Raw genomic sequence first — 23,543 nt, 5'->3', positions numbered from 1 at the left:
TTTAATTGAAGAAATATTTTCAGGTTTAAAATAACTCCTTTTCTACAAAACACGATATAGATGCTCACACACACACGCACACACCGTATCCTCGTCCCTGTGAGCACCTCTAAAATATTGAGGTGGCAAATCTTTAAGATTGATGAACTCTCCATATGTGCCTTGCTGTTGACGGGCACGTCACAGAATATCACCGATTAAATCCTAGAATAAATTCAGAAAATTGCAAGCACCCATGTCGAGTCGAGGGTTGGGAAGGTTCCATCACAAGAAACCTCACTAGCCGAGCTACGCTCATTCGCATTTAACACAACTCTTTTAAAAGCAGAGCCCATATTTCAACCTCAAAACGTCAAGAAAACTGTTATGAAAACGGTGGTGCCAAGACCATGCCCCACAAACACCATGTAGGATGAAAATCAAGGTGACAAGGCGGAGTTGTTTTTTATCCGCATTGAGTACTTTGAGAGTTTGTGTAGTGTTTGGCTTTAGAGCTGAACATTGAAAATTAGATTTCTATGAAAGTTACACTACTCGTACTTTACCCTCTATCATCCTGGAGTGTAACAAGAATATCTTTCTCTTTTATCGATTATGGGAAGTTGTGCAGGTAAGCCAAATCTTTCAGATTTTCTTTGGAGCGAGGGAGAGATTTTTTTGCCTACGATTCTGCTGCACGTATCCCTTTCATGCGTGTGTTTATTTCAACATGTTTGCCGTTGCTTTCTTCGTTATCTCCACGTCCTATCCGGACGTCCTGTCATTTAATTTCCATCTCTTTCCTCACCTGTTCTTGTTGTTACCTTGCTTTTCCTACCTCCTTCAGGATGTGTATAAACGATAAACTCCACGGGCATCAACCTCGCTATGAGTTGTTACACTCGGTTGTTAGTTTGCCACGTGAACACGACGGCCGGGAGGGTAGCTACGCCAACGTTAGAGAAAATCTAATCTGGCGCCGGCAACCCCATGTGCGACTTTCTAACAAGCCAACAGATATGACGATAGATCATGGAGGATTTTTAAGCTAGCTGAGTTGGTTAGATGGCTCTATAGTCTAGTAGCACTCTTTTAGATTCTATATTTGACTCTCCGTAGAAGCAAATTTGAATCCAAGTTTCAAAAATTCCCCTCACCGGCCTGGACCAGGTTCTTGACTAGGATAGGATTTCGACAGCGATTGATTTCTCTTAGAGCAACTCCAGCGGGACTTTTATTTGGGTGACTAAACCTACATTTTAGTTATTTTGCTCAAATTTCCATCTCCAGCAGGGTCTCTATTTGGGTGACTAAAATGAGGGGGTGACTAAATTTCCTCTCCCACCCCCTCAATTTGGTCACCCTCTACTTAGAGCAACTCCAGTGGAGTGACTAAATTTGAGTGACTAAAACTCATTTTAGTCACCCACTTTTCAAGTTTAGTCATCCAAAATGGAGTCTCTACTCCAGCAGCACCGACTAAATAAACTAAAAAATGGTGGACCTTACTTTTGGTAGCCTAAGTAGAGGGTGACCAAATTGAGGGGGTGGGAGAGGAAATTTAGTCACCCCCTCATTTTAGTCACCCAAATAGAAGCCCTGCTGGAGATGGAATTTTGAGCAAAATGACTAAAATGTGGGTTTAGTCATCCAAATAGAGGCTCTGCTGGAGTTGCTCTTAGGCTACCAAAAGTAAGACCCACTATTTTTTAGTCTATTTAGTCGGTGCTGCTGGAGTAGAGATTACATTTTGAGTGACTAAACTTGAAAAGTGGGTGACTAAAATAAGTTTTAGTCACTCAAATTTAGTCACTCCACTGGAGTTGCTCTTAATAAAATACGGTGTTGTCCCGGTCGAGTTTTTATAGGAAGGACTTTTAAGATCATGGGCCGCCAGTTCCTGTAGAGACAGGGTCAGAAAGACTTCCTCGGCTCGCTGTGCCGGCCCACGTACACTGGATTGTCCATTTATTTCTTTCATTTCATAGGTGAATGATAGAGCTTAGAAAATATCTTTCTATTATTTCCCATTTTCCATGCTGGAAAAGATGTAAAACCCACACTCTTGTCTTAGAGAGATTGATGATGATTTCACAAAAATTTGAGCTTGACTTTACACACTTTCTCAAGAACAAATCTCATCCAGGTATAAACTTGAAACTGAAAAAAAAGTGGGTTTATACTTTACAAGGACATTTTTGCAATTTTCCCTCTTTAACAAAATTGTCCCCATCCAACAGAAAGAGAAAGAGGCAGCGAACCGCAACCGTCTTTCTCGCGAGGCAGCCTCCTCCTTCCTCGTCGCCGGCGACCTCGCCCGCCGCCGCCACCGCGATGCCGGTGAGGGTGGTGGACACCGCAACTCCATCGTCGCAGCCCTCCCCAGGTCACCTCACGGCCCTATCCCCCTCCCATCTCTTCCGACATATATGCTATGCGCGCATCCGGTCTGCTCTGTGAACCAGGTTTAGATAGATCTTATCGGAGCCTAATCTCTTAGTAGCCTGGGATCGATCCACGTCATGCGATTTCGCCGGATTCTAATTCGAGGCTGTTTCTGATGATCTGATCTAGATTGACCTAAGTTAGTGGAGTTTGCGTGGCCTCAGTTTGGTACTTATTTCCGTCTAATCATTTTCCACCGCGTTGATTATTGCTTTGGAGAATTTACACTGTGCCGAAATTTAAGTGTCAGGTGGGGATAGTGGTTTGAGCAGGTTATGATGTTTTGAGCCTTGGAAGTGTTTGAAATCTGGTTCCAATGTCATCGGGAAAGCTTCCCCCTGATAATCTAGTCTTTCTAATATTCGCCTAGGTTTGGCCATTCATGTGCCATTGGGCGTCCCGAAATTATGGATTGCTGTTCATATGAGATCATGTGCCCAGAACATGACACCATTTATGCTAATCCTGTATTGATCACTGGTTGTCAGAAAATAAATTGATACAATGTTTCTGGAAGAACTATTTAATCTAAAAATATGTTGGCAGCATCTCCTTTTGGATATCTAATAATTCTAGTAGAATTAAAAGTTTCCTTTGCAATTTAAAACCTTGACTACCTCTGTGATGGTTTTCTGAGTTCCATAGCTCAACTTGCTATACTGAATACTGATTAAAATACTCGTTGCAGGCCAAGAGACAAATTCTGTACACCCGTCTCCTCCTAGTTGTTCACTCCTAAGTGCCGGAAGAGTAAGTGTTTTTGTTCTTATTAGAATATTTAGCCTAAGAACAGAATCCTTGTAAAGGTTGTGATCCAATAAGAAGCAAGTCGCTGATATTCGTTGCTGCTTTGGTATCAATTGCGATCTCCCACCATGTCCTCTTGGAAAGCAAATAGGAATTCTCCTTTTTGGCTTCATCGCTGCTACACATGGTTCTAGGCAACTGCTGCTTATGTTTTCTTGGGAATGAAAGGCAGACTGTTGTTGGATGTGCTCTGTCAGATAGCTGCAGTTCTGCTTATCCTCCTGTTTCTGTTTGATGTTCTGGGATGTAGGACCGTAGGTTATAGTTTTTTTTCTGTCAATTGTGCAAACAGCGTTTGTATTGTTGCGTACCAGTACCACCCAAGTACAGCTTATGAGCATTTTTTGAACTTTATCTTTGAGCCTGAAGAGTTGTCCTGTGACCAAACCCACCTGTATCTTTCTTTCAGTGTTTTGCTGGAACTCAGAATGTTTCAAGTCTGCAGAAGGATGAAGCATGGAAAGTTAATGTGCGCATCCATGGTTGTGATCTTGAACAGGGTTATTTATGTGGAACAATGGAAGCGCTTAATGTTCCATTAGCAGATACACCTGTGAGTAACTTGTTTGCTCTTCCACTTCAACTCTGAAATCTAATGTTATGCATTCAATACAAAGATTAATTAGGTTTACTGAATAAACAATCGTGCACCTTGTGCACCATAGAGTTTACAAACTAGGGAATTACAATACATGTGTTGCCAGAGTGTAAGAGTGAATTTTAAGAAATGTTATACAGAAATATGATGTTGTTTAAGATTACTACGAGAAACTTCTAGCATGTCCTTGTTTTTCTTTCAGTATGTGATTCATGAATTTAACTTCATGTATTGGCTGTCTGTCCACAGGTAGTGACATTCTGGGAGGGGGAGATAGTAGATGCTAAAAATTACACATTTTTCACTGGCAAATGGGAAGCATCGTGAGTGTTTATGTTTTATGTTAATACCATCCCTATATATGTCCTGGTGTCTCACAGCATTTTGTATTCTTACTTGCAAAAACATCTTCTACTATTTTGTAGACCAGAGGATGATATAAGACACTGGTCCAAGTTCCCATCATTTACGCCTCTTCTGGTAATTGGTTACCTAATTTGGAATTGTCCATTATCATGAATTTTATGATGATTTGTTTCTCATTAGTCATTATATGCCTTTCCTGCAGAGTCAGGTTGAGACAGATGGTGGCAAGTCGTTAGACCTTAGCAACTATCCTCATATATTTATGGTATGACATTGCCTATTTGCCTGAAATTTTTTATTTATTTATGTATAATCATTTTATTTACCATTTCTTGGATACTGCATGTAGAGATGGAAGGAGCAATATTTTGTCAATGTTGGAGTTGACTGTGGGTTAACCATTGCTGGTTTCTACTACGTCTGCTTTTCTTGTAGCGATGGATCCATTAGTGGCTTTTATTATGATCCAAGTAGCAGGTAATAAATATTTTTCTGCAATTTATTTTGTTGCAAATCATAATGACATGGGAGCAGATTCACTAAGGGATACGATGGGCTGGTGTAAACTCTTCTGTCTTATCATGTGCAGTCCATTTCAGAAGCTTGAACTGAAGTGTACCAATGAGAAAAATTCTGGATTCACCTTTTCGTCCTATGAGCTACAGTGACAGGCTTGATGCATCTGATGGCCGACTTCCTGTTAGGGATCAGATTCATTCAGGAATACAATGGGCTGGTTGTAAACTCTTCTGTCTTATCATGTGCATTCCATTTCAGAAGCTTGAACTGAAGTGTACCAATAAGAAAAAAATTCTGGATTCACCTTTTCATCCTATGAGCTTCAGGGGCAGGGACAGAGACAGGGTTAATGCATCCAATGGTCGACTTTCAGACAGGGTTAATGCATCCTCTGTGTGTGTTCCTAATGTTGTTGTATTAAAAGAAATGAGACGGTTTGTGTATGTAACAGTTATTTCCAGCAAGACTAAGCAACCTTTTGCTTTGTGATCTTAATGAAAGCAGGCATTTTTTCTTGTCTAAATCTACCTTTTTGTATTGCGTTTGTGTTAACTATGATACGATGTATCTGAGTTCATTTGGATAGCGAATGTGAGTTTTAAGTGCATATTCAGTGAAATGTTAATGTACCTCTTCCCATAACTGCTGCTCTGCAGTTGAGGATTTCTATTTCAACGTCTATGCTATACATTGTCATTCCTAATTACATACATTGTGAATACAATTTGCCATACAATCATGATGCCAAGCTTTACTGATGAGGAGCTTCATCAAGATTGCTGATTGTATTCTCTCACTCAAGCTTCTGGGTACAAAGCTGCGGATACCACCTTTTGGTTTCACTTGCAGCTATTGTATGTTTTGACTGACAATTCTATGAACAAAGTAAGCTCGGGGCATGCTCTTTGACTTTGCGTTCAGCTTCCTGGTATTGTTAGGTACACAAACTCTGCTGACTTTCATAATGTCTTTGATCTCATGCTTCAAGCTGTTGTTCATTCTCTAAGGAATAAAATTCTTCTGCATCTGCGTTGCATGAATACAGTCATTGGTAATTCAGTACTAATGCTTTGCTGATGGATCAAATTGATCTAGCACATAATCTTACCTTCGAACGCACATGAACGTGTCGGTAGTGAAACGGGAGGTGTTTCTTCTCTTCCTTCATGCAGAAACCAAGAAGAGAGGTCCTTCGCCCTTTGTACCAAAGGCTGCTCAACACACTCGCTCCATGCGTCAAACAGATTGAGGATAGCATCAGTAATTACTTCCGAGAGTATTTTATCGTCTTGCCCAGGTTCCAGCTTCAACATCAGGTATCTATTGACTGCTACTAGCTTCTCTAGCATGTGCCTTCTATCAATGTTGTACGCCACCATTGTGTCCTGGATTTTAGCCATCATCTTGAGCACCACCTGATAGACTGTAGCGAGTGCATTTCGCACTACTTCGGTCGCTGCTTCAGACAGCTCCCTGTCGTTCCAGCCACCCTTTTCACTCCCCAGCTCGCGTTCTATGGTCGCCGCGAACGTCACAGTCTTGGGCTTGGCTGTGTTGATGCGGAGCTGCTTTGATTCCATCAGCATCTCGTTGGCTTCCTTCATCTCTGACTCGAACCTGCTGCTGACCTTGAAGTATGGCTGTTCCTTGTGTGCTGTAGGGCTCGGGACTGGTGAATTCTGTCTCGGTGCTGCTTCCATGAACACCTCAGACGCCCTCTCCGAATCACCGGCTGCAATTATTAGATACTTCATTTCAATTAACAACAACTGATTCATCAACTAAAAAGATACACAAGTATTGGATACTTCATTTCAGTTAACAGCAACTGATCCGGTGCCATGAGAGCTTGTGACTGACATACTGTAAAAATGTGGATGCTGCGCCTTCCTGGGGGTTCCACGGTACCCAGCGTCTCGCCGTTCCTCCTTGGCCCTGGTGCTGATGCTGTCCTCCGCGCTGGGTCCAGCCCTGGGCGTCCACATCATCTCCTCCTGCGCGGGTTTCTTCTTGTGACGCAGCATGTGCATCCATTTCTTAGCCTTGCTCTTCACCTTGCCCAGCACCGCCTTCTTGTGGCTCCCGCCCGGGGTCCGGGGGGACTCCGTCGGGCTCACCGGCGGCGCCCGCGGCGAAGGCCAGTATCGTTGTTGCTCCTCCCATTCATCATATGGATGTTGGCCTGCAAACGAATGGTCGGTCGCCAACTCGAGTCAGAATTTCAACTGAAAATTCGGGAGAGCGACGACGAATTGAAGGCGGAATCGAGAAGAACCGACAGCCATGGAAAGATCTCCTACCATTTTGGACGAGGTGCTCTCCTCGTTTGGTGCTGATCTTGGTGGTGATCCCGCGCTTCATCTCTCTGCTGATCTTCCTCGCGGTTGTGCAGGAACAACACCCAATCCAAATCCAAATCCAAATCAAAAAAAAAACTTGGGAGGAGCTAAGCTGTGCAAGGCAAGAAACGGATTTGCTCGGCCTATCCTAAAGTTGGCAAACTTGACGGAAACGTTGAGAGTTATAGCTGTTGCGAGGGTGAATTTTTGGGGGAGGTGTTGCATTGTGCCCCGCTATTCTTGGGGAGGGTTTGGTGGTTGGAGGGAGGCGAGGTTTTGGCGCCGCATCCTCAGGGCCCTCTAATGTAGGGATGAGAAACATATAATAAAACGAAATCCATAGCTTCGACGTGATAGATGTGCAATGCTTTTCTTGTTTTTTTTTTCTCTCTTGACGATGCCACTAGGTGTCTAATCATCACTGCTGCAAAACAACGCCCCTGGTCACCCTCAATTTTCCTCCAAAATAGGCATGGCCGGTTTTGGATACTTTTGGATGAAAGAAACGATAGAAGCGTGTTCCAAAAGAAAAAACCAAAAAAATACACTTAACCCCGAAATAATTATGTTCAAAGACAAAAGAGACAAAAATTTATGATGTCAAGAATGGGATTCGAACCCCATGCCCTTTCGGACCAGTACCTGAAACTGGCGCCTTAGACCAACTCGGCCATCTTGACGTCTGTGTTATACGAATTATTAGGTTAGTTATTATTAAATTAATAGCCAACCAGAGGTCGATCAATGAACGCCCTCCTACTCGGTTAGAATTGACGACTTCAATGCCACCTTGATATACTACCTTCTCAGGATTGATAGATCACTTTTGTGGAATATAATCGAAGGTTTCTTCGCAATGTCATCCAGCATTAGATTGATGTTGAGCATATCAATTGCCATAGACCAGAGCATTAGACTGCAACGCCAACGCCCATCTCTCCTTATGGCCTTCAGCTAACATGCTCTTGACCAAGTTATGCCTCTAGGAGACTAGAGGAAGGCATCGCATATTCTGAAGTTTATGGTATTCCTTCACTATGTCAAAAAACAAACACACGAGCACCCTCCTACCCCCAATAGTATACAACGCTAAATGCAGCATAACTGAAGAACATTAATTGCATTTTTCACGAAAAAACTGTTGCTACATCAATCCGTATCGGTGGTCAAATAAATAGCCTGGCTGAGGTGGTTTACCCGCTAAAGGCATGCCTTTTGCTATAAGAGGAGTTACAGCGAGTAGACAATGTTGTACCGATGGAACAGGTTCTCGCCATGCTCCCTGTAATCAGCTAGGCTGAAAGTTTGTTTCCCAAACTTGCTGGACGCCCCAAAGGCAGCAGCACCCCTCCACGCGTCGAGAATGGGGTCGGCTGCTTTGACAAGCTTCAGTGGTGAGAGGTATGGTCGATACTGCCGGATCCCGGACTCCAGCCGCGGGATCATGCCGGGGAACAGGGAGCTCCCGCCAGTGACAAGAATGGACTGGCAGAGGCGCTGCTTGACAGACTCGTCCTCCATTAGTCTCCTGAGCGAGATGCTGACCATCTCATCGATGCCGGCCTGATCGATGCCTATCATACCAGGCTGGAAAAGCACTTCAGGGCAGCGGAACCGCTCGATCCCAATGGCAATTCTATAATCCTCTGCAGTGAGAGGCCGGATTTTGGGAGGCTCTGGAGTAAGTTGAACAGCTTCAGATTTGGACACAAATGTAGGGTCGATCTCCTGCACAAGGAAACATCAAATGACTTCTGACCTGTTGATTTTTGGAAGAAAACTAGGATAGTATAAGTTGGTCACCACCAGAAGGAAAGCTTGAAACAGAGATTTTACCTGGAGCTTTGACGCAATCCGAACAAGTTCTGATTCATCATCATCATTTCCGTCATCATCATTGTCTTTGCTCATCTTATTGTACACTAACCAATCTTCATCTCTCATTCCAAAAGTATCCTCGCCTTTACCCCGATCAAATGCAGCAGAGGCAAGCAGCCGCATCCTTTCTTTCTGAGCTGCATTTAGCCGTTCTCCACGGCCTACACCACCAGATGAACCATGGTTCCCATTTGTCTGGCCGCCATTAACTTTCTGTCGCTTTCTCTGCTCAAATTTCTCAGAAAGTTCTGAATACCGGGCACGGAGCTCTTCAAGATATAACTCCGGGTTCTCCCTACATAGTTGAATGTAACACATTACAAGAGCAGTAAAGAATGTCTGGCAAATATTTAGAACAATTTGAGATAATTTATCCACATTAACCATAATGTAGATCATCTTGTATTCTTGATATCTATGATAGGAGGTATTCATACTGAATTCTTGGCCGTAATATTTAAGATGACATACAGTGCACTGCCACTTTTTTGTCTTTATGTTCAATGCAGCAAACAAGCAACAGGACTTGGTCCTTTGCTCATAAAAACACAGGACCATACTTTACGCAAGATTGAAAACATGCTTGGTAATGCAGTTTTTAAAGGGTCAGTATGGCAAAACACAGAACCTAGTTTTGGCCTATATTTGGATACTGAAGCGCAATATCTGAAGAATAATGAAACTTCTGAGGGTGGTTTTGGAATAACTACATGGAAAATCAACGAGAGCGCCAATTTCATATAGGAGGATCTTATCATTGGATGAAAATAAGGGTACAGGGAAGATAAATTTTAGACTGGTGAAATCACAACTTACGCACGCTTCTGCTCTTCTTGCTTCTCCCGCAGTGCCTCCTCTTCAGCACGTTTCTGCTTGGCACGCAATTTACCCTCTGTTGTAGTTTTGAGTAATATCTGTTTCTTCTTTTCTTTTAACTGGTAAAAATACAAAAATATGAAATGTAACAAAGGTCAGTGGTTGGGGGGTATCAACTTATGAGAATACATATATGCAGTATGCACAAAACATTTGATGTCTGATGATCCCAGACGCACATGAACAAAATTCTGTTAATAATAACTTAATAAACACACACCTGCTCTGGTGTCAATTCCTCGTCCGGAACAGACACAAGTGGATATTTATCAGCTGTTGAGGCATCTGCTTTCTCCTCGTTGCCATTGGACTCTCCTTTTGCTTTCCTTAGGGACTGTGTTGCTTTCGAAACAGCAGATTTGATTTCCTGCTGGGAAAGATATCCAGATCTACCTAGAATAGCTGATGCTTCTGATTCCTCAGCTTCATCAAGCTGCTCCGATAATTCTTCCAAATAAGAAAGTTGCTTCTCTAGTTCCACAATCTTCTGAGATCTCTTTGCAGCAGCCATCTCTCGCAAACGTTGACCAGCCTTTTCCTTCAAAGCTGCTTTCCTTGCAAGTTCTTCCTCCGATGGCGGTTCTTCCTTTGGTGGGGGAACCCATGGTAGCTGCCAATACCTCGTTTTCTCTTCAGCTTCTTCCTTGTTGTTCTGCAAAGTGAAGTGATCAATCCATTGTGTTATAAGAGTGTTCAAATAACTAGAAAACATATAACTAATATACTCTGGGAGAAAAAAAAACACAATCACAAACTAGAAGTACAAGCAAAATGAATCCTATAGAAAAGCCATATTCATTCTACATAAATGCATCTGAAACAGGAATTCAATAATTCCAAGCTTTATCAGAGAACAGAACAATAATAAAATATATACAAATTCCTTACCTTAAATATCTGCAACTCTGACAAATAATCAAGAGCTACATAACAATGCTCCTTCTTCAGCTCTTCAGCCTTTTCCCATGTAAAATTTGCCCTATTCAATGTAAAATGGTACTGTTACATGGTAGGAAAAAATGAGGACCATGAAGTAGATCAGAAATATACTGCTATCACCTACGTGTGATAGGGATATTTTAGAGTGAGAAGCTGCCTCAGAAAATCAGTAACGTGAAATCCACCAACATTGGTTCTGCAACATGCCCCCAATACAGGCTGCCCTTTCAAAAACTGAAACGCAAATCCAAGAAAGTTTTTAGCTCAAATAGCAGCAATTTAATGAAGTATGGAAAATGCAATTTTCAGCTGATAATATTTCACAGAGATACTTCAAAGAATATAGCAGATTTCTCCAGGGACCATGATCAAGGAGCTGATTAAAAAAACCCGAGGATGGATCTAACATGGCAGATTTGATATATAGAATCCCAATAGAGTACTGAAATAATTTTTTTTCCCAAAGCTCCCTGGAATTACACACTAGATTAAGGCAAACTTGAAGAAAATTATTTGGTTAGGAGTATCAGTGGACAATCCCATAAAAATGTAAGGAAAATGAGAGCGCCTTTGGATATCAACAAAAATGCATCCAACTCTAGCTCCATGAGCAAATAGGTCTTGGCGGTGGTTGTTTCTCATTTTTCAAAACACATTTATTAATATATACAGTTTTAGTGGTTAAATATATTCAACCTGATTTGTAAATATTGTAATGCATTCAGTGCTATCTCCTACACATATGTACCGTACTATTTTTCTGGATATAATAAGGAAAAATGAGGCAAACATGCCAAAAGGATTTATATATGGTGGCCATTGGTGAAAGGCGTATCTTGGACAAGAACTTACTGGAATAACATGGCATGTTCCATGTTCACATGAAATAGCCAGCCCATCTTCGCCGCAGTTCCCAAGTTTCTGATTGTACTTGTAACTAAATGCATTGTCGATGCCAAATGCTACAATTCAGATAGTAAGAAACAGCATGAGCATTGCCAGCCTTATGAGAAGGTAAATAGTAACTACAACTAGATGCAGTTCATAACGACACATATCAAGATCACAGAAACTATTACCAATGGATGGCACACCATATGTCTCAAAAAGTAGTTCTGCCATTCGGGCTCGAGAAAAGGATGGATTGCATTCACATTCTGTCATAAGAATTGGATGGCCCACCTGTCAAGCATCATTAACTTCCAATCACGCTCAACCAAATAATAGTTGGTTTGAAGAAGGAAATGGCACAAAGTTCTAAGATTCAGAGGATATATACAGACAGATAGTATATGGTAGGAACTGCAAGCATTCTGATCATTCGAACTTAATAAGTGTACGCATGTCCAATAAGAAGTAAACGTAACTCAAGCAATGTGCAGCGGTTACACTATGCGAGCATGAAAGTGCTGATTCAGGAAGCCAACTCTTAATGGGCTATATCTGTTACCATGCGATGATAAGGTGAACAAAATTATTAAAAGATTTAATAACCCACGCTCATTTTGTAGTCAAAATAGAGTAGTCAATACCACTCGTTTCTGGTATTTGCATTACCTGTAATGAGAAGCTGGGACTCCAGCTCCTCTTGAAAACATTAAGACACTAGACTTGAAATTTTTACTGATTAACTCTGTATCAACTACAAGTCTACAACATGAGGACCTTCCATGCTAAAATCTGTATCTAGTGAAAAACTCTATCATCAAATCACACACTGCTTATAGTTTATTCCATCATACATAAACTGATAAACAAGCCATGATCCTCTGTGGTTCAACAAGAGCTAGCTGAATTGGCAGTTTTCTTATGTGTCAAATCTCAAATGCAATGTAAAGAAAAATGAAAAACAAAAGAGAAGAGAGTAACAAGTCAATATCAACACAAAAAGAGAAAATATTTTGAACAGAAGCAAGGACACAATGCAAATTTACCTCGGAAGTGGCACCTAATCGATCAAAGCCATAGTCGAGAATCTGGAGCACAAAAATAAAATTGTATCAGAATACACCGTAGAGTGTAAGCATAATGATCCAGAAAATTAAAGATGTTGCATGCTGTCCTTTATGTCTTTGAGCCATAAGATTGCAATAGGTATCTAGTGCTGTTCTAGAGGGGGGCATATGAATTATGATAATGATAACCACTAGGCTAATTGGCTAAATAATAAAGAGAATACTCTATCAATAAGTTTAAAGGGATCATTTAGCTTTGTTAATGTTTTGTTTACTGTCAACTTTCAACCACCGCAAAGAAACTATAATTTTACGTGTATTTCTAATACATAAATGATTTTACCCAATAGAAATTCTGTAGAGTACTTTATAAAAAAAATGTGATGTTTTTAATGAATTCTAGAGAAGGATAACAAAACAGACTGATCACTGGTTGATCGATCTCAAAATTAAATGTGATCATATTAGAGAAGTAACGAACATATTCCATGTACTCGAACTGATAGACAACATCATCGTTGAATGGAGAGCGAAGTGCCGATCTTGTGCAATCAAAGAACTTCATTAGAGCTGGATCAGTGTCCCCAACAATTGAGACAGTTTCACCTGTACCATGGAAAGTAAATTACAGTGAGTGAACTTTCGTGAATCCTCTTGCAAGTCTGTCGACTCAAACAGAAACAGTAATGAGAGCTTCAAATAGGCAACACAAAATATTCTGTTCCCTTCACATATTCATCTAAAACAATACGAAGCCTGCAAAGCGCTTGACAAACAAAACACTAACTATCAATTATCCAGTATTTTTGAATGCTTTCAGAACTACTTGCAGTACGTGTACAGGAAATGGACCATTAGTAACATGAGATCATAAAGAACAACAGTAACAAATCTACACAGCCGATTAAATTCTGATGTTGTATCCAGTTCCCGTGCACTACAACATAATTAGTTCCTGTAGACAAATGGGAAGGGGGCGGACAGCACCTAAGCAGCAAACCAGTTGGAATCAGCTTGAATGGTGTCGGAATCAAGCTCTGTAACCGTCCAAACGACCACTTGCTGCCGAACAAGTTACAGAAACAAACAAAACAGCGAAATCTCTTGTATCCCCCACAACAATAACGACTGTTCGAGACAACTAGGAAGAAAGTAAAATTCGATCACCAGCGTGAAGCGGCACACTCAATTTCTGAAGCCGAACAGCAGGGAGCAAACACCAGAACACAAAATCGACACCTTCACACAGCAACCAGCCACCAGACCGACGAATTAGCATGCTAAGAGACGTAATGCGGCGTACCCGTGCTGCGGTGGCGCGGCCTCTGCACGACGTTGCGGAACGCGACGCGCGGCTCCGTCTCGCCCGCCCACCTGCACGGGGGGGACGACCACAGAGTTACAGGAATTCCTCGGAGGCCCGCTAGGGTTAGGGTTTGGGGAGTCCCCCGGCGCGGCGGGGGCCTCGTACCCGATTCGGAAGGTGGAGGCGCCGTTGTCGATGACGATGGGGGTGCACGACGGGAAGCTGGCGAAGTCGGACTCCCGCCGTGGGCGGGTCATCGACGACATCTCGCCGCCGCCGCCGGCAGGGCTCGCCGGAGGCGGGGGCGGAGAGGGGTTTGGGGCTTTTGGCAGGGGCTTGTCCTTCCCCTTTTGCTGCGTCGTCCTCTTCGGCTCTTCGCTCCCGACTAGCGAGCTCCAGACCTCCAGCGTTCACGAAATATTAGCGGACAACCCCCCGTCTTTTCGCATAATTGACATGCTAAGGTCTTGTATAGATATAGATGTCCATTCGAGCCGCCTGGCCCGGCCTGCGCCCGGGCCCGTCCAGGCCCGGTCATCTCCGGGCCGTGCCAGGCCCAGCCCTATTCATTAGCGGGCCGTGCCGGGTCAGCCCACGGGCTCCGCTGACGGCCCAGGCACGGGCCCGTGGGCCTGTTTCGTGCCAGGCCAGCCCGCAAAGCCCGGCCAGCCCGCAAAGCCCGGCCTGCTTCTCGGGCTCGGGCCCCCCGCGGCCCATGATGGGGCGCCGGTGCTCGGCCGCGGGAGGCGGCGCGGTGGACCGGCGAGGCGGCGACGGCGGTGGAGAGGAGGCGCGGGACCGGCGAGGCGACGGCGGTGGCGGCGGAGAGGCGCGGCCACGGCGACGGCAGCCCACGAAGCGGTGCTAGATCTAGGGGCTAGCCGAGCCGGCTAGGGTTGCGCAAGGGGCGGCGTCGAGGAGTTGAGGAAGCCCGCCGCCGCCGACCAGCGGGCGGAGCCGAGGAAGCCCGCCGCCGCCGGCCGGAGCCGAGGAGGCGGCGGGGCGGAGTCAGCGGAGCGGAGGAGGTCGGCAGAGCGGAGGAGGTGGCAGGGCGGACGACGGAGTCGAGGAGTCGGGTGGGGCGGGGCCTGCGGCGCGAGGGCGGAGCGCCGGAGCCGCGGAGTGGAGGAGCACTGCGCGAGGAGGCGGCGGGGAGTCGAGTCGGGGGATAGAGGAGTCAGACGGTGTCGGGGGATGGGGGCGCTAGGGTTGACTGGCTGTGGGCTGGGCTGTATGTTTAATACTTCGGTAGGCCTTTGAAGTTAGCGGGCCGCTACCGGGCCGGCCTGCTAATTCCGTGCCGGGCCGTGCCAGCACACGGGCTGGGGTGACGGCCCAAGCCCGGGCACGGGGAGCGGGCCGGGCCAGCCCGAGCACGGTTTGGACCGGGCCGGGCCGTGCTTGGGCCGGGCCAAATTGGCCGTGCTTCGGGCGGGCTAACGGGCTGCGGGCTACATGGACATCTATACGTATAGATGACGTTTCGTAAAAATTTTGAAAGAGAATCTTTTAACATTTGAAGTGTTAAATATAGACTAATCTCAAAACAAATTATAGAGCTCATCTGTAAATTACGAGACGAATCTAAAGAAACTAACTAACCCGGCCTACTTAGGTTCGTTAGATTCGTCTCGCAATTTACAAGCAAAATGTGCAATTAGTTTTTTATTTTGTCTAGATTTAATACTTCATACATGTAATAGTTTGGAAATTTGAAATTTGGAATTATGCAACTAAACAAGGCCTAAACATTTTGGATGTACTCATGTACAGACTGTACAGTACAGTATAGTAAAGTCAAGATAAATACTCGCTGATTATACTGTATTTGCCTGTTCAAATTCTGCAACCACAGCACATGCGCGTGTCGTTTCCACTTGGATACGTTGCTGTAGAAGAGATTTCTTCGAGGTCTATGTGTTCTAATTAAAAATTCAGTCTTCAGAAGATTTTGAACTATAACGGCGTAGAACATTTTTGGGCTGTGTACTAGGCCATTTCTAACTTAGGATGCATATTATTTTGTGTGTGTTAGTTTTGGATATTTGAAAATAATACAAGTAGATTTGCCTTTAAATTTAGTTTGATAAAAGTATAACTTTATGTGTGTCTTGTAGATTGTTGGGGATCGCCCGCTGGCGAAGGTGGGTCGACCCAAAGGTTGAGCGAAGGTCTAACGAAGATACGAAGCATCAACGAGCTCGCCAAGGTCCGGCGTCCGAAGGTGATGCCCTAATCTTCGGGGTGCTTCGGGCAGCGCGAAGGTGACGGACGAGAAAAGGCGAAGTCTCTCGAAACTTGTCGAAAGTCGTCGCTGAGGGCCACCGCACACTACGGAACCCGGAGGTTTCAACGACCACTCGGGGGCATGCTCTCGGAGGTCATGACGAGAACCTTCGGGTGCAGAGGATGACTCAAGAGCGGCGAACGATGAAGGCGGCGCCGCACGGAGCCGGTCGAGCACCACTACCGAAGGTCTCCGAAGGTCCACCAAGGTCAAGAAACATGTAATCCGAGTAGGAGTATTCAAGTCAGACTGTCCAACCTAGAGAAATTACCAAAAACCCCTGATGTAATCTCTTGACCTTTGTGGGGACCGGAGGGGCATTTCAGAAATGATGTAATGAGGTTGGGGGTATAAATACCCCCCACCCAATGTTGTACGGGTTGGAACATTTGGGGCAATCGTGTGACTTGTCTCTGTTTGTTTTAACCTTCGTCCGCAATTCACTTCCTCTGTTTGGTGATCGAGCCGAAGATCCCAACATAGATGTTCTATAGAAGTTATTAGTTAAACTCTATTTTGGAGGCTGTTCCGGTGACCAAAGTGTCACTCGATTGTGACTTAGTATGATGCATATATGAATGCTACAATTTTACAAAGTGCTATACGTTGTACTTTATTTTCTTGTTGATGCTTTTTGCTCGAACAATTTGAATTTTCACATATATTCATATGCAATATTGGGTTAGGATGGAACCAAGAGCGTGTTAGTATATCAGACCATAGACCACCTCCAACATATTACTTATACCTCATACTAAAATATACTCTCTTTCTCCATTACCAATAACTACTTTTATATCTTTGTAATGGGTGCAGCATACCTCCAAAATCCAACCACTAAAAATATGATAGAGGGATGAATCCTCCTCATTTAGGTGAGAGGGGAGTGTGTTTTGATAATTACCAAAAAAAATTAGGCAATGGAGATTGGATTAGTAATCTGGTGAAGGCTGGGGTATTTTCAATTACCAAACACATCATTTTTTTAAATATTGAAAATAGTGATGAGTAATCTGTTCGAGATGCTCCATCAAAACATGCCCAAAGGTCACAAATCAACTTTAGGCACTACACATCCCCTTGCAATGAAAGATTACTTCATTAAAAGAACAATTTGAAAATTTATTTCTGAACGTAATTTTCGTTGAGCACAGTTTAGTGCAGAAAATCAGCAGAATAAAAAATTACATAGAATTTACGAGCAAACAATACCTCAAAAATTTGCCGTCGCTTTTTATGTGAGCTAAGACAAGATTTTACAAGTTCAATTCCAATGCACTTGAACTTGTCCAGAGTATACAGGAGCAAATCTGAAATCCTCGAGAAATCAAATCAAATTCACACCTCTGTTCTAGATGGCCGCGAGAATTACAAAACAAGAAGGATGATCTTTATTTCATCAGTCCTTCAAGGAATATTGAGTCCCGACAAAGCGCTTCTCCTGCTCCTTGCCTCCAGCCGCCTCCGCCTTGCTCACGCCTCGCCCATTGCCGCTGCCAGCCGCCGATGGGGCGCCGAATCGAGCCTTGCTCTTCGGTGCGCCCAGAGCGCCGGCGATCGCCGCCGCCGGAGACGGCGTAGGCGGCGGCAGCTCCACCGGCTTGCCGTCCATCCGCGCCGCGACGCCGGTGAACTGATGGGTCGGCTGCCGCGGCTGGTCACCCTGCCTGCCCACGGGCACCGGCGCGGGCGGCGCCTGCTCCACCGGTTTGCCGTCCATTCGCGCCGCGACGCCCGTGAACCGGGGAGTGTTGCCGCTGGCCTGGCTGGCGCCGGGCGCCGGGGCCGGCGCGGGCGCGGGCGTCGGCTCCACGTAGTCGAGCGGCGGCGCGAAGTCCACGGCGCAGTGGGTGTCGATGGTGCGGACCGCGTCGGCCGGCCGCGCCTCCAACACGTCCAGGTAGTACCGCCGCTCGCCCTCCGTCACCGCGATCGTCTCGCCGGCGGTCAGGCAGATGAACTTGCGGAAGTTGTACTCTAGTCTGCACGGGCGAATTCAGAGGACAAACGTTAGCTGAATGTTCACCCAGGGCACAAAGCCTGAAGAAAAAAAAACAAAGATCAAAGCTTTTCGTTGCCAGGCACTCACAGTTCCTTGTGTTGGGAGACGTCGAGGAAGTCCGTGGTGTGCGGCTGCAGCTTGACGAAGGTGGCCGTGGGCAGCAGCGTGTTCCTCACCAGCACGAGCTCGTTCTCTTGGACACCCAGGTGCGCCATCAGCTGAACAGGAGAAAAGAAAAAGAGTAGAGATGCAAGCTACATCAGTTTCGTTTTCATGGCGATTGAAAATCATTATCCAAGAACTGTTGCAAGCCTGCAACTCTGATAAATGCTTACCCTGGTCGGCATGTGGATGAACCCTTCCTCGGCGACGAACTCGTGCACGCCGCAGTGCGTGACGCGCTCCGTGCTGGGGTTCTGGATCTGGAACAGCATCGGGTAGTCGACGTTGAGGCGGCTGAGGCGATCAAGGGCAGATGGCGGCATGATAACTGCAGCATTACAAGCAACATCATCATCAGAAGGTAAAAAAAAAATTTTTGAATCAGAATCGGCGTTCTGCAGGAAAGAAATTGGAGGAAGAAACATAGCGAAGCCAAGGCTTTACCCCAGTTCCCGTCCTCGTCGACATTCTCCTTGTTCAGGAGAGACATCGACAGGCAGCGGTAGTACTGCACGTACGTCCGATGCTGCAGGTCGAGGTACTCCTGGAAATAGGTTGAACCACTCAAATGTGCCCCCCTGGGAGCGCCCCTGGCGCTCTTGCGGGCGACGCCGGCGACCGCCCCTTGGACGCCGGCGACCACGGCACTCCCCCGCCCTTTTTTCCCCGCCTTAACTCCTCTCGCCCCCACTCCTCCCGCTCCCCACCTCCATTCCTCCCAACTTCACCCCCCTCGGTGCCACCGTCCCACTGCCCAGCCGTCAGCGACGCCCCTCTCGGCGCCCGGAAGGCGCCAACCGCCATGCGGCCGGTCCTCCCCAACCACGTGCTGTGCCCCCGCTGGGCTCCTCGGCGTTCCCCGGCCTACGCCCCCGGGGGGTGCCCCCCTTCGCGTGGATGGGAGACGACGTCGGCTCGGTTCCTCTCTGCCAGGTGTGTGCTTCTCTGATTTCGCCCTGCTCCACTTTCAACAACTGGCGGTTCCTGCTGTTGCTCGCGATGGTAACCCTGAGGGCACTTTCTGGATCCGTCCGGCGCCCGGCCTCAACTCCCTCTCCAGGCTTCAGGTTGCTAACGCCCTGAATTTCAGCTTTTCCCGGCCCGGAATCCGGTTTCATGTGCTCTGTCTCGCTCCAAATCTGTTCTCTGCTCGCGCTGGGAACAGGAATATGGCTGCCTACATCGTCTCGCGCGGGCGCTGTGTCGTGGGACGACTCTCCCTTCTCCTCTTCCCCTCTCTTGCCTCCGCCATGGCCGTCGGAGTTGCTCGCACTGAGCATGCCAGGGATGACGTCACGAATCAGTTTCAAAATCTGGGGGGGGCGGGTGGCCGGGGTGGCCCCCGCTTCGTCTGGGCTGCCCGCACGCAGCCCACAACTTGAGCCCACTAAGGAGCCCGAGGCTCTCCCGGGCATTCACTCCACGGCCAACCCCCCGACAGAGGAGTCGCTCGCCGCCATTGATGCGCTTGACTCTCCCTCTCCGCGAACTGTCTGCGGCACTGCTCCATATCTCCTGGAAATCAGGGTGACCTCAATTGCGCATGACGCTCCCTCCCCGCGAACTGTCTGCGGCACTGCTCCGCCCTCAAGCTCCAGGGGTGGGCAGTCACCTCGCGCGCCGGGCGGATGTCCGTCTTCCCACGCGCCGAACGGAGGTCACATCGAGGCTACTGCCGCCATGCCGCTCGCCGGGGACTCCCGAGTGGAGTCCCACCCTGGAATGGCGCGGCCATACCTCCTGGCTCTGCTTTCCTCCGCTCCTTCGCTTATAAAAACCGCCATTGGCAACCGTCTTCGTCGTGCCAAGTCCCTACCCTCCCTCCACAACCAGTGCTTCCGGTGTCTGGCCACGGACCACCAAGTCGATAGCTGCCGCGACCCCGTTCGGTGTCGCCAGTGCCTTCGCTACGGCCACCGCAGCGCGGCGTGCTCGATGGCCGGCCCGGCCACGCTCTGGGCGCGGGTCGCTCGAAGGGCGGCGCTTCCGGACAGCGACGGCTCCGACTCGCCGCCCCGCCCCCGTGTGCCACCTCCTCCCGGTGCACTCCCGCCTGGGCGTTCGGCGCTCGGGCGATCGCCGACGGTCGATGACCAGGCGCAGAGCCTGGATGCCTTCTCCTCCACCACATCACCCGCTCGCAACACCCGCGTCGATGGTGATCCCGGGGAACGACGCCGCATTCCAACCACCCGCTTTGCCGGTGTCGCCTTTTCTCCTGCCGCCACCTCCATTCACCTCCACCGCCCCCGTGCTTGGCGTGCCGCCTCCCCCTTCCCCGCCGCTCCTACTGCTCCATCCGCTGGCGATAACTTCGCCACTGGAGATGACTTTGTTGAGGTCCACTTGCCCCCAGTGGACATGGAGCCATGTCGCCGCCTCGCCTACGCCTTCATCGAGCCTGAGCGCCCTGACCCAGGGTTCTTCATCCGCTCCGCTCTGGAGCAGCGTGGCGGCGACCCTCCCGTCAGGCTGGCTCCCTCCTCCCACGGGGCCATGATGGTGGTCTTCCGCCACCCCTTCTTCCGGGAGGAGACTCTGCGCCGCGGGCCCATCTGCTTCGCCGAGCACATCCTCCGCCTGGTGCGCCATGAGGAGGCGGAATTCCGCTTCGTCTGCCGCTACCGCCGCCTCGCAGTGCTCGCGGCAACAAACTACCCCCCCCCCGAGCACTGGACCAGGGAGCGCATCACGCGTGCATTCCAGGCCTATGGGCACGTCTGCTGCATCGACAAGGAGTGCCTGAAGGTGGTGGCCGCCCGCTCGGCTGAAGCGGCCACCGGGGCGGACATCGCTGACTACTCTGTTGTTCGCGTGCTGGTACTCCTCGACGACGAGCGTGAGGTGAAGCCCTCCCTGGTGGTGCGCAACCTGGGCGGCTCCCTTGCTGGGATCGCCAAGGTGCGCATTGTGCGCTTCTGGGCGCACCCAGACGGTGCGCCTCTCCCTGCTGAGGCGGACTTCTCCGACTGGGGGGACGACGACGATGGGCACAGCGCCTTGCCGGGCGGGTACTCGTCTGAGCGCTCCCCACCTGGGCCGCCCCCCGGCCTGCGCTCCTCCCCACGGGATGGGCCGCGTCAGTTTCGTGGCTCCGGGCGGCCAACGGGGCCGGCCCACGCGACTTGCCGCGCCCTCGGGCGTCCCCTGTACCCCTCTGTCCCCTTATGGTCCTTTGTTTCGGGCGCTGCCTGGGCTTTGTGGCGTGCCCTGTCGCTTGCTGCTGTTCCGCAGGTTGTGATCCGCGATCTTCCGTCGCCGGTGCTGCCTTCGTCGTGGCCGACTCGTGCGCGCCCGGCTGAGGAAGGTGTGACCCGTGGGTCGCCGTCTGCTGTTCCTTCCCTGGGGGACCTATTGGCGGAGGAAGATCACGAGGTCAACGTCCGCCGCCGCCGTGCTCAGCGCAAGCGTGCTCAGGACTCCGCCGCCGGACGCGCCGTCACAGTCTACGCCTTGCTGCCAAGGAGGACCCGTTCTACGTCGATGCCACTTCCAAGGTGGCGCGCGTCAAGGCTGCTCAGCTGGATCTCGCTCGTGCCTCGGCACGCATGCGGGAGGCGCTCGTGCGGTCAGGGATGCTCGAGCGCCCCCCACCACGCAGGATCTCCTCCGCCAAGCTGAGCTGCCTGGGACGGGCTTGCGGCCTTCCTGCTCTCTCCGACTCTGATGAGGAGGTGGGCACGGTGGCTTGATGGTGGTTCTGTCCTACTGTTTGGGTTGTACCTGCTCCGTTAGGGAGCGTCCAGTAGTTCTTTCTGTTCTAGTTAGAGGGTCGCTTCCCTGCCTGTGGGTACGCCTCGTGTGTGTTTGGCTTGATGCTTTGCTCGGCCTCCCTACGCTAGGTCGTGAGCGTATGGTGATTTGTTGTGTGCTTACCTTTCAGTTGGTTCTTGTTCGCGTTTGGTGGTTTAGAGGCGGCCGGTGTATCCTGTACGCTCTCTTGTTCGTCTCGTCAACTATGTTAAGTTCGTTCTGTTACTTGGTGCTTGCCAGTGTCCCATGTTGACGAAATCGCTGTCTTTTTTCTCTTGGAACGTTCGTGGCTTGGGGCAATCGTGCCGCTGCGACGATGTTCTTGCGGAGTTGATCTCCTCGCGCCCCTCTGTGGCTGCAATCCAGGAGACCAAACTTTCTTGCCTGTCCCCGTTGAAACGACGCACGTTCCTCCCTGCGCGCCTCAAGAATTGCGTAACTCTTGACGCTGTGGGCTCTGCTGGTGGTGTTCTTACTGCTTGGGATGCATCCATTTGCTCTGTTGTTTCTGTAACTAAACTCTCTTACACTCTCACTACAAGCTTCGCTGTGCTGGCTGATGGTTCAACCTTTACCTTCTCCAATGTCTATGCACCCACCCTGCATGAGGACAAGCCATCATTCTTGGCCGAGCTTGCCTCTCTTGCTGATCTGATCTCTGGACCTTGGCTGATTCTTGGCGACTTCAACCTCACAAGGAGTCCTGCTGACAAAAACACTGGTTCCTTCAACTTGTCTGATGCTACTCGCTTCAATGATCTCATCAGCTCCATCGCCCTGGTCGAGATCCCTCTTGTGGATCGGGCATACACATGGAGCAACCGTCGGGACAATCCTACTCTAGTGCGCTTGGACAGATGCTTCGTCAATCTTGATTGGGATGCTTGTTTCCCAAACACTACTCTTTCTTCCCTGACCCGCTTTGCTTCGGATCATGTTCCACTCCTAGCCTGTGCTTGCACGCGCGTGCCTCGAAGCGTTTGCTTTCGTTTCGAAAATTCTTGGCTCCTCAACAGTCAGTTTCCCACGTTGGTGCAATCGGTGCTCGACCAACCTCTTCACGGTTGCCCAGCAAAAACATTTGTGCTTAGGTTGAAACGTTGCCGTAGTGCTTGCCGCTCTTGGTCCCGTCGCCAGCGACCTTTGGAGCAACGCGAGGGTGACACTAAGATTGTCATCGACGCCCTTGACCTTCTTGAAGAAGAACGACCGCTGCATGCCTCTGAAGCTGCTCTCCGTTGCCTCGCCGTGCGGAGTTTGCAAGATATCCGCTCTGAAAAACTTGAGTTTTGGCGTCAACGTTTCAACACTCGGTTAGCTTTGGATTGGGAT

The 23,543-nt window shown here is 48.3% G+C and overlaps 4 protein-coding genes and 1 non-coding gene across 6 annotated transcripts; 1 reads left to right on the top strand and 4 right to left on the bottom strand.

Moving 5' to 3' along the window:
- Positions 1-2,219: 2,219 nt before the first annotated feature.
- Positions 2,220-5,237, top strand: LOC120706013 (glucose-induced degradation protein 4 homolog). Of its 2 annotated transcripts, none has more exons than XM_039990575.1 (8): positions 2,220-2,365; positions 3,113-3,174; positions 3,641-3,784; positions 4,079-4,152; positions 4,255-4,309; positions 4,398-4,460; positions 4,545-4,672; positions 4,785-5,237. In XM_039990575.1, the coding sequence occupies exons 1-8, from the start codon at positions 2,314-2,316 to the stop codon at positions 4,861-4,863; spliced, it is 657 nt and encodes a 218-aa protein (XP_039846509.1). In that variant the 5' UTR covers positions 2,220-2,313; the 3' UTR covers positions 4,864-5,237. The 2 variants fall into 2 exon arrangements, with proteins under 2 accessions (XP_039846509.1, XP_039846508.1); XM_039990574.1 differs by having other exon boundaries at positions 4,395-4,460; positions 4,785-5,229.
- On the bottom strand, positions 5,125-7,532 carry LOC120706012. Its single transcript, XM_039990573.1, has 4 exons — positions 7,015-7,532; positions 6,579-6,896; positions 5,823-6,446; positions 5,125-5,740 (listed from the first exon to the last, which is right to left on the bottom strand). Exons 1-4 carry the CDS (start codon positions 7,073-7,075, stop codon positions 5,691-5,693), a joined length of 1,053 nt encoding a protein of 350 aa, XP_039846507.1. The 5' UTR covers positions 7,076-7,532; the 3' UTR covers positions 5,125-5,690.
- A 119-nt stretch (positions 7,533-7,651) lies between these two features.
- Positions 7,652-7,733, bottom strand: TRNAL-CAG. The gene has a single exon. It is a non-coding gene; the product is annotated as a tRNA-Leu (tRNA).
- Positions 7,734-8,147: 414 nt separating this feature from the next.
- Positions 8,148-14,456, bottom strand: LOC120706010 (actin-related protein 5-like). Its single transcript, XM_039990571.1, has 12 exons — positions 14,173-14,456; positions 14,005-14,075; positions 13,183-13,307; positions 12,681-12,722; positions 11,826-11,928; positions 11,599-11,708; positions 10,871-10,980; positions 10,696-10,786; positions 10,028-10,459; positions 9,748-9,866; positions 8,890-9,226; positions 8,148-8,781 (listed from the first exon to the last, which is right to left on the bottom strand). Exons 1-12 carry the CDS (start codon positions 14,271-14,273, stop codon positions 8,284-8,286), a joined length of 2,139 nt encoding a protein of 712 aa, XP_039846505.1. The 5' UTR covers positions 14,274-14,456; the 3' UTR covers positions 8,148-8,283.
- A 3,058-nt stretch (positions 14,457-17,514) lies between these two features.
- Positions 17,515-19,262, bottom strand: LOC120709633 (ubiquitin recognition factor in ER-associated degradation protein 1-like). The gene is made up of 5 exons (XM_039995314.1): positions 19,166-19,262; positions 18,903-19,082; positions 18,632-18,786; positions 18,384-18,514; positions 17,515-18,276 (listed from the first exon to the last, which is right to left on the bottom strand). The coding sequence occupies exons 1-5, from the start codon at positions 19,260-19,262 to the stop codon at positions 17,694-17,696; spliced, it is 1,146 nt and encodes a 381-aa protein (XP_039851248.1). The 3' UTR covers positions 17,515-17,693.
- Between the last annotated feature and the right edge of the window lie 4,281 nt (positions 19,263-23,543).

The sequence above is a fragment of the Panicum virgatum genome, chromosome 5K (genome assembly GCF_016808335.1).
Source record: "Panicum virgatum strain AP13 chromosome 5K, P.virgatum_v5, whole genome shotgun sequence".
NCBI lineage: Eukaryota > Viridiplantae > Streptophyta > Magnoliopsida > Poales > Poaceae > Panicum > Panicum virgatum.
This window is presented reverse-complemented; position numbering and strand designations above follow the sequence as displayed.

Coding starts and splice junctions, on each gene's coding strand:
- LOC120706013 (XM_039990574.1), top strand. CDS start 2,314: ATGCCGGTGAGGGTGGTGGACACCGCAACTCCATCGTCGCAGCCCTCC. Junction 4,461..4,544: donor ACTATCCTCATATATTTATG/GTATGACATTGC, acceptor TACTGCATGTAG/AGATGGAAGGAGCAATATTT. Junction 4,673..4,784: donor TATTATGATCCAAGTAGCAG/GTAATAAATATT, acceptor TATCATGTGCAG/TCCATTTCAGAAGCTTGAAC.
- LOC120706012 (XM_039990573.1), bottom strand. CDS start 7,075: ATGAAGCGCGGGATCACCACCAAGATCAGCACCAAACGAGGAGAGCAC. Junction 6,897..7,014: donor AGAGCACCTCGTCCAAAATG/GTAGGAGATCTT, acceptor ATTCGTTTGCAG/GCCAACATCCATATGATGAA. Junction 5,741..5,822: donor ACGTTCATGTGCGTTCGAAG/GTAAGATTATGT, acceptor CATGCAACGCAG/ATGCAGAAGAATTTTATTCC.
- LOC120706010 (XM_039990571.1), bottom strand. CDS start 14,273: ATGTCGTCGATGACCCGCCCACGGCGGGAGTCCGACTTCGCCAGCTTC. Junction 11,929..12,680: donor GATTAGGTGCCACTTCCGAG/GTAAATTTGCAT, acceptor GATGCTTGACAG/GTGGGCCATCCAATTCTTAT. Junction 10,787..10,870: donor CTAAAATATCCCTATCACAC/GTAGGTGATAGC, acceptor TACATTGAATAG/GGCAAATTTTACATGGGAAA.
- LOC120709633 (XM_039995314.1), bottom strand. CDS start 19,262: ATGGCGGTTGGCGCCTTCCGGGCGCCGAGAGGGGCGTCGCTGACGGCT. Junction 19,083..19,165: donor TGAAGTTGGGAGGAATGGAG/GTGGGGAGCGGG, acceptor CCGGCGTCCAAG/GGGCGGTCGCCGGCGTCGCC. Junction 18,515..18,631: donor TCATCCACATGCCGACCAGG/GTAAGCATTTAT, acceptor TCTCCTGTTCAG/CTGATGGCGCACCTGGGTGT.